The sequence below is a fragment of the Diachasma alloeum genome, unplaced genomic scaffold (genome assembly GCF_001412515.2).
Source record: "Diachasma alloeum isolate Michigan unplaced genomic scaffold, Dall2.0 Dall_scaffold_00501, whole genome shotgun sequence".
Taxonomy (NCBI): domain Eukaryota; kingdom Metazoa; phylum Arthropoda; class Insecta; order Hymenoptera; family Braconidae; genus Diachasma; species Diachasma alloeum.
In genome coordinates this window covers 63,493-73,126 of record NW_021680633.1, presented here as the reverse complement: position 1 = coordinate 73,126, position 9,634 = coordinate 63,493, and the positions used below count along the sequence as shown (strand labels likewise).

The 9,634-nt window shown below is 44.5% G+C and overlaps 1 protein-coding gene across 1 annotated transcript in view; it reads right to left on the bottom strand.

Annotated features, from left to right (window-relative positions):
• Positions 1–4,656, bottom strand: part of LOC107042676 — a 7,899-nt gene extending 3,243 nt beyond the window's left edge. Inside the window, exons 1-2 of the mRNA XM_015263825.1 lie at positions 3,279–4,656; positions 15–3,010 (exon numbers count right to left, since the gene is read on the bottom strand). Coding sequence (XP_015119311.1) covers positions 15–3,010; positions 3,279–4,656 — 4,374 coding nt within the window. The remainder of the gene's footprint in view (positions 1–14; positions 3,011–3,278) is intronic.
• Positions 4,657–9,634: the final 4,978 nt, after the last annotated feature.

Sequence of the window (9,634 nt, the reverse complement as noted above, 5' to 3'; positions counted from 1 at the left end):
ATGAAGGAGCGTACTGGTGCTCGACCTCCGAGTATCCAGTAGCTACTTCTGAGCTGCGTGAGGGTGAGCTGTGTGCCTCCGTGTAGTGTCCTTAGATGAGCCTGTCCGATGAGTAGCTGAGTCAGTTGAGATTCCTTCGGAATAATCACTTGGTTCCGGCTCTCTAGGCCTATGTGAGCAAACTTGAGGCGTCCTCCTATCCTCAATACCCCTTGGCGATCGATGAAGGGTGCGTGCTTGGTGAGGGGGTGGGATTTGCTGAACCTTTCCCCTCGTGAGATCGCTCTGAGTTGATCCTTGAAGTGAGCTGCCTGCGTGAGTTTGATCCAGAGGATGCGAGCCTCTTCAAGATCACCAAGAGTGAGCGGGTATCGAAGAGAAGAGTTGGGGGTTTTCCTGAGCCGAGCTATGAATCGTCGACAGATTGCTGTGACCCTGAGCAGTCGGTTGAACGATGAGAATCTGTCGACGAGATTCCAGAGCGCGATTGGATGAGCTTTTACATGTAGGAGAACTCCTGGCTTTTCCTCGAGGTCTGCGCTGAGGTCTTTTTCCAGAGCGTGAGTTGGCCATGATGAGCAGTCTTGATGAAGCCATGGTGGCCCTTTCCACCAGAGCTTATGAGATACCAGTTGGTGCGCTGATAGACCTCGAGATGCACAGTCTGCAGGATTCTCCTTGCCCGGTACCAATCTCCAATGAGCCTGCTGAGTGAGCTCCTGGATGAGTGCCACCCGATTTTTCACGAACTCCTTCCATCTTGAGGAGTGTGAGCTGATCCACGTGAGCGTGACCGATGAGTCGGTCCAGAGATAGGTGGTGGCGTTCGTGAGATTGAGTTGGTCCTTGACGTACTTAGTCAGTTTGGCCAGGAGGAGAGCCGCAGTGAGTTCTAGTCGTGGGATTGTCAGCCGTTTGAGCGGTGCGACCTTCGTTTTTGAGCAAACCAATGTGAGTTGTGATTTTCCCTTGTTGAGAACCTTGAGATAGATCACGGCTGACATCGCCACTTGTGATGCGTCGGAAAAACCGTGTACTTCGACGACGGAATCCGTGAGCAGTCCAAGCCACCGAGGTATGGTGATCTCTGATAACTGTGTGAGCTCCTCCCTGAATTGGCTCCATCGTTGAGCAGTTGTCTGGGAAACTGGTTCGTCCCATCCCAGTTTCTCGATCCATAGAGCCTGGAGCAATATCTTCGCTCGTATGACCACTGGCGCTAGGAAACCCAGTGGATCGAAGAGTTGAGCCGTTTCCGATAAAATGATTCTCTTCGTTATTGAGCTGGTCTCAGGCTGAGTGACGGAGAACTTGAAGTTGTCCGTTCCAGGATGCCAAGAAACCCCTAGAATCTTGGTGAGCGAGTCCTCTATGAATCGTTGTTCTTGAGAGGTGCTGTCAGGTTGAAGAGATGTGAGTAGAGCTGGGCTATTTGAGTGCCATTTGGCTAGCGGAAAGCCTCCTGACCGACAGAGCTGTGTCACCTGATGAGCGGTCCTGAGTAGCTCTTCATCTGAGTCAGCACCCCCGCAGATATCGTCAACATATCGTCCTTTCATGAGCGGTTCCACAGCGAGAAGATAGTTCGATCCTTCATCCTCAACGAGTCGATGAAGAACACGTATTGAGAGGAACAGAGCTGACCTAGTGCCATATGTGACCGTGGTGAGTTGATATGTGATGATATCTCCGTTTGAGTCGGTCCGGAGTATTTGTTGGAGTGGCCAATCCTCCGGATGTACTCGAATTTGACGAAACATCTTGGTTATGTCCGTCATGAAAATGAGCCGTTTCCGCCGAGAAAAGAGAAGTACATCCGAGATATCCTTCTGCAATTTCTCACCCGTGTGCATAATCTCGTTCAACGATTGTCCTGAGCTGGTCTTGTTGGAGCCGTTGAAAACAACTCTAAGCTTCGTTGTCTCACTGCTCGCCCTGAGAACTCCGTGATGAGGGAAGAAATATTCCGGAGGAGCGTCAGCCCGAGAAGAACACAGACGGCTCGAAACCTTCAACCCTCCTGAAGCCGAGCCCTCATGTGCTAAGGTCATTTCGATGCCCGTGCTCCCCCCATTGAACTGGCGCTGAAGAGCTGATCTAGCGAGCTGTCCGGAGACTCGACGCATGTGGCCGAGCTCTTCATATTCCCTGAGGAAGTCCGTGTAGAGCTGACGATAAAACTCATAACGTGAGAGTTTCCTGAGCAGACCATGGAGGCAAGCGAGTGCAGACGATCGTGAATCTCCTAGCGAGGAAACTGGAGATTTGAGCGGTATCCGAACAATGTAGCGGCCAGATGCATCTCGTGAGTGGGTCCGTTGAAAGTGTTCTTCACACTGCGCTTCCTCCTCGTTGAGCTGAACCTCTGGTGTCCCAGGGATCTCTTCCTGGATCCAGAATTTGGTGAGCAGTTCGTTGAGATCCTCGTTGGTGACCGTTAGATGAGAAGTTGCTACTTGAGTAGTATCAGGACCTTCCGTTGGTCCGAATACGATCCATCCAAGTCGCGTGAGCTGAGCCGATGGTGAGTTTGGTCCATTGGTGATGACTTGTGGTAAGATGAGCTGTCCATAGACATCAGCGCCAAGAAGGATGTCAATTGGTGCTGGTGTGAGAAAATCGGGATCAGCGAGCTGGAGTCCTTCCAGATGATCCCATGTGAGCTGACTTGGTGAGAATGTCGGTAATGAGATTGTGAGCTGGCCGAGAGCATAGGCAAAAACTCTGAGCTGAAAGTGAGAGCAAGTGGACTGTATTGTGAGCCGAACCTTGCCTAATGCCGGCCCAGATGCCGTGTCTCCAATCCCCGATATTCGTAGCTGTGTCTTGAGCCTTAACAGCCCAAGCTGACGAACGAGCTGGTCTGAGATGACGGAGATTTCCGACCCTGGATCGATGAGTAGACGAACCTGATGAGCTGGCTGATCTGGGCGTACCAAAAGCGCAAGGCTGGTAGCCAGAAGGACCCCAGGGCGGAAGTCTGGAGCGGATCCGGAATCTGAATGGTGACCTGAGCAGGAGACGGCAATCTGAGCTGGTGATCTTCATTCCGACGACATTGACTGGCCTTGGTCACCAGTCACCGCTNCCTGGATCGATGAGTAGACGAACCTGATGAGCTGGCTGATCTGGGCGTACTAAAAGCACAAGGCTGGTAGCCAGGAGGACCCCAGGGCGGAAGTCTTGAGCGGATCCGGAAACTAAATGGTGACCTGAGCAGGAGACGGCAATCTGAGCTGGTGATCTTCATTCCGACGACGTTGACTGGCCTTGGTCACCAGTCACCACCATGGGGATGTCGTTTTCGTGGGTGTAGGTCACCACCGGAACGGCCTTTTGCTGGGTTGAGTTGGTCTGTTGCCTCTGCTGAGCTGGACGTTGAGGCTGACTCGATGGCTGGTTGTGGAGCATCGAGTGGTGGAGGCCCCCGCAATACTGGCACTTGGTCTTGGACCTGCAGTCCCTCACCGAGTGCCGACCAAGGCAATTGTAGCAGAGGTAGCGACGCTCTACTACCTCCCTACGAGCTGATACCGAAAGCTGACGGAAGGATGAGCAGGATGTGAGGTAATGATCTGCCTCATACATCGAGCACAGGTACGTGTCCTTCACCGATGGAGCGGACTTGAGAGCTGGCCTCGATTTTTGTGGTGGTTGAGCGGTGCCGTGGTGAACCTTCGCAGCGGTCGACTGCTTGGATGAGCTGACATTGGAGGGCTTTGTGGCAGGAGCACGAGCAGCCGGGTTAATCTCGATGCTCTCCATCGCGCGAGCTCTCCCAGTGAGGAAATCCTTGAAGTCCTTGTATGAAGGATACTCCGCCGATGAACCGACCTTGACCTCCCAGGCTTCACGAAGCTTTGAGCTGAGCCGTTGCGAGACCGTATGTACGATCACCTGGTCCCACTGGGAGGTTGGGGAGCCGAGAGCCTCCAGAGCGTTAAGTGCCTCAGAGGTGACAGTGAGCAGGGCATTGAGCTCTTTGGCACTGTGAGAAGTCATGGTTGGGGGACTGAGGAGTTGTTCCAAATGAGCTGAAATGAGCAGTCGCTTATTCTCGTAGCGAGACAAGAGCAGTTCCCATGCAATCGAGAATGACTCATCCGAGATCGTAAGATTCGCGATGCGTTGAGCTGGCTCTCCTGAGAGACTAGTACGAAGATAATGCATCTTCTCCACGTTGGGTAGATCCATATTCGAGCCGACCAGAGACGCGAAAAGATCGCGGAACGAGCGCCAGCCCCCATAGGCCCCTCCGAACTTGGGCAGAGAAATCTCAGGGAGATAACGCTTGGTGTATGTGGGCTGAGCCGTCCCAGACGCGAGAGACCAAAGAGATGAACCTGAGATCCCTCTTTTATCAATGAGCTGACTTAAAATACCCCTTGCCTCATGATAATGCCCGATAGTAACGTCGAACCGATTGTCCTTGAAGTACGGCAATTCAAGGACCCCTTCGATCTTGCCACTGCCACCGATGAGCTTCTCATGAGTGCTCTCGAATTTTTCCCAGTAGGTCTCCAGGATCTCGAGTTTACCCTGGAGATTGGAGATTGTGAGGCTTTTCGCCTCTTCTGTGAGCAGCTCCTTGTAAACGCGTTCGATGAACGCTGCCCGAGAGTTATTCAGGCTAATGGTCGCCTCAAATGATGCCATAATTGAAAATAAGTGAGCAGCTCAAAAAACGAATGACCCGGAAAAAACCTAAGTAAGGCGACCCCAAAAGCCAAGCAGTGAGCAGTGAGAAGCGATAAAATTAAGTATCCGGTCGGTTGAGCGGCAACAGTAATAACACCGAAGAATCTTAATTTAGTAGGTAGCAACAGTGAGCGGTTCCGTTGAGCAGGCGCGAGAATTTATTAAAAAATTAAAAAAAAACGAAAAAGGGTTGGAAAATATAAAGGGAGCGGTAGCCAAAAAAACAAAGTTGAATGCTCCAAAAAATTCCAAAAAAGCGCAACAAAAAGAAATAAAATTGAAGGCCAAAAAAAAAGGAAAACTCAAAAGTGTAAACCAAATCCAAAGTTGCAGTGAGCGGTTCAAAATGAGTTAATCCGGATGCATAAACTTTGAGCTGTCAAAAAGGATAAGCGCAAGCGCACAAATCCCAAAAAAAAACTCCGATAATCCAAAGAAAAAATNAAATTCCAAAGAAAAAATGGCAAAAGTAGCAAGAGGTAATTAAATGCTACTTAGCCGAGTGAGTGATGTTGAGCTGGACCAGTGCAGGAACGCTGCAGTTGAGAAAAAAGTCCAAAGTCCCGGGGATGAGCTGCTCCAAAATTCAAATATTCCCGCGGGCCGGTAATGCAGTTCCCTGATGATTGGAGAGCTGGACTGGTTGAGGTCCACTGCGTGCGCTGAGCCAACGAGCTGGTCTCCGTAGGTTGAGCACCACTGAACGCGTCACTTCCACTCCCGCCAAAACCCAACAAAAAAAACCGAAAACCGAAATAAATACCCCACAAATCCGGCTCGAAGGACCAATGTTTTTTAAGGGATCTGGATTTGTGGAGGTATTGATGAAAAAATGTGGGCTTGCGGAGAGTGGTGAGCGGGTCAAAAAAGGAACGGGACACGTGCACGTGGTTTTACAAAAACTGTATAATTGTCAATAATAATGTTTATTTTACACTTGTCACAGGTAAAGTCGCTGAGTAAATTCAACTAAAGAGCGGACCGAATTCTTTGAATAGATAATAACTGAGCTGACACGATTATTTATTAATCCGATTACGCGAGAATTGAGCGGTACAAAGAGAAGTTCCTTTAACGAATTCCCGGAAACGAATGAGAGCGAGACACGGGCTTATAGGTGCCACGTGCCCTAATTTTGTGGTCACATGACCATTATAATTCGTATGGTAATTTAGAGCGGTCCAGGAAGTGGCGCCTCAGGTGCTGGAATTAATAACCCCCAGTCATCTGAGGTGAGCGCGTCAGGTGTGCGTGAGTGGGGAGAAAATGGATGAGCCTTGCGTGCGTTAGTGTGAGGGACCTGTCAGCTGACAGGATTTCCAACAAATAAGAGGCTTCGTAAAAGACCAAGTTACCGACGTGATGAATCCTCTAAAAATATTGCACGAAATAAATTGTTGCGGAAATGTCTTGGCTATGCAAGGGACGAAATCAAGAAAAACATTAATAGAAATGAAATTTTGAGAAAACGTCAAGAATACAAAAATGAAGAAACCGAACGTAACATCAAGAGGATGAGGAAAACGCGATTTAAACGAGCCTATAAAATAGAAGAAAAATCTAAGAACAAACTGAGAATGCAAGACCTGAGGCGCAATGAGAAGTATCGAAAGAAAGAAGCGAGAAAAAATGCGCCTGCACGACGCAAGAATAGACAGACTGATATTTTTACCTTTCGAAATATCCTTTATAATCGTTTGCTCCGTACTAGAAAGGAAGACGCTAGTTCCAATGTTAAATTAAAATTTATCAAGTTCCGAGGAGAAACTTCATCTTCTATATGTTGTTGTTGTGAAGGTCTCTTTTTTCGAACAGCTGTCACTAAACTCAATAAGCAGAAAATTGAGTCCGTTAGAGGTCCCGAATTGTTGGTGCAAATAAACAATTTTGGATCCGATTTCATTTGCTGTTCATGCAAAAATTATGCTTATAAAGGGACAGCTTACAAACTATCAACACGCAATGGCCTAAAATTTCAAGCGATTCCAAAATGTATTGAAGAATTGACGGATCTGGAGGAGAGAATGGTCGCGCCAGTATTAAATTTCATGCAGATTCGTGCCTTAAAACCTTATGCTTTGAATCCTCAATTAGGACTTAAGGGTAGCGTCGTTAATATTCCAATTGAAATTGACGACATGCTCAAAGTTTTGCCACGAAGTTTCGATCAAATGCAAACTATTCAAATACAATTGAAAAGACATGTCGATCATAAGAGTAATTACATGTTTGAATCCGTTAGACCTGCAAAAATTAGCGAGGCTTTGAAATATTTGATTAATACCCCGTTATATAAAAAATGTGACGTGACAATTGATGAGAAATATTCCAAATATTTCAAGAGCCAAAATGGTCAGGAACAAAAAATTGATTTTATAATCGACGAAACAGATATCGATGTGGGTTGTGACAATGGTCTAAATAATGGCCCTGTTACAGAACTGACGGACGCGAAATTTCAGGAAATCATAAATCAAAGCCAAATTAACGATGATGAGGTCTTATTAATAAATAATAATAGGGATTTGATACGTGAATGCGAATCAGGAATAAATATCGTAGCACCAGGCCAAAATAAAAAACCATTGTCGTGGCACAAAATTGAAGATTTAGATGAGCTATGTTTTCCGAAACTATTTGCAGGGCACACATTTAATCTGCCAAATTCTATCACTTATACGGATAGAGTGAAATCAGAAATAAGGCGTTACGACCGTCGATCTTGTGTTCCCTCAAGAATATTATTCATGGCAAAGAAGAGTTTAGAAATTTCATGTTTGTCTAGTATCAACATATGCCTAAGACGAATAAAAAGAAGTACCCACACAAATATGAAGGTGAAATATGCGTTGAATCCTGGTTATGTGAATGATATGATCAAATTTGATGATGGATTTAGAATGCTAAAAAACGTGCGATCATCCCCAGCATTTTGGGAACAAAAGGAGAAAGATGTATTAGCAATGATTCGCCAATTAGGTAAACCTACCTTCTTCTTGACATTGTCAGCAGCAGAGGGTTTCTGGCCGGAGCTATTACAAACATTAATGACATATAGTAAAGGAGGTAATTCTATTTCTTTAGAAGAAGCTTATAATCTAGGTGATAACATAAAGACTGAGTTAATAAGAAATGATCCAGTTACATGTGCACGATATTTTGATTACAAAGTTCAGAAATTCATATGATTGTTACAACAGAATAATAGTATTTTCGGCGAGTATGTGCTTGTAGACAGTTACCAACGTGTTGAATTTCAACAACGCGGTAGTCCACACGAACATATGCTTCTTTGGTTAAAAAATGCACCTCAATATGACGATGAGAATGATGACAATAATGATCGTGTTATCGACTTTATTGATAGATTCGTCACCTGTAAAAATGACGTAACCAATCCGTACATCAAATTTCAGACCCATAAGCATACTCATACTTGCTACAAAGGTCAGAAAAATAAAAAATGTCGCTTCAATATTCCTTATCCTGTAATGGAGAAAACGAGCATTTTGAAACCTCTGAATAAAAACGGCATTGCTTCTGAAAGTTACAATGCTATCAACGATCTTATGCAAGAATTGGCATCGAAAAATATTGTCATGAGTTACTACGATATTCTGCAAAAATTGGATATGACTGAAAATGAATATATTATGGCTATTCGAAGTACTTTAAAACAGAGACGCGTTTTTTTTAAAAGGTCATCCCAAGAATTGACGATCAATGCTTATAACAACGATATTTTACAGCTATTTGAGGCAAATATAGATCTACAATTCATTAATGATGAATATGCAATGATTAGTTACGTAACAAATTACATTAGTAAGATCGAAGGTGGATTATCCAAATTATTGAGAGAGGCTGCAGAAGACTGTAACAATATTAACACTAACGTAAGAGAAAAGTTTCGAAAAATCACAAATACTTTTTTGAATAAAAATTTAATATCTGCTCTGGAAGCCGCTTATCATGCGTTATCATTATCACTATCAAAAAAGAGCAGGAAAACCATATTCATCAATACTGGACTAATCGAAGAACGCGTTCTGATGTTGAAGAAAAATACCGTGTTAGCAAAACTAGATAAAGACTCAACTGATATATATATGGATGATGTTTTCGATAAGTATGCTAAACGAGAAGAAGCATTAGGGGATATTTGTCTTGCCGAATATGTTGCAGGCGTTCACTTATCAAAGAAAAAATCAACAATGGATGGAAATAAAAATGAAGAAGGGAATGAAATAAATCCGTATAATTTTCGCCAAAAGTTGGCGGTGATAAGATATAGACGATACAAATTTCATCAAGATCCAGCAAATTATTTCAGGGAAAAAATATTATTATTTCTACCTTGGCGCAATGAAAAAATCGAGGTTGAAAATGTTGCATACGAAATTGTATACAAAACACATAAAGCCACTATAGAAAAAAACCAGGCTAAATTTGAAATAATTAGCGACGAAGCTATCGATGAAGTTATAGAGCAATTTGAAAACGATGCTCATAAAAATGAAAATGAGGAGACAGTTTACAGTAAAAATTCAACTCCACACTGTGTCGATATTCTTTGCCAAGGTGGTGACGATTATAATACTCATGCAAATCTAAAAAATGACGACAAGGGTAATAATATAAAAAATAGATACGTCAGTCCGGCACGAGTCAAAGAAGATGAGGTTCATGATATGATGATCAACTTGAATTCCAAACAAAAGGAGTTCGTAATGCATATTTTGAATTGCTATAAGATGTCACAGGTTCCCTTTCAGATATTTCTCAGTGGTTCTGCAGGTGTCGGTAAAAGTACAGTGATTAATACACTATATCAATTGATAACGAATTATTTCGATAAATTACCAGGCGGAGATATGAATAAGATGATAGTATTGTTATGTGCGCCATCAGGTAAAGCAGCTTTTCTTATAAATCG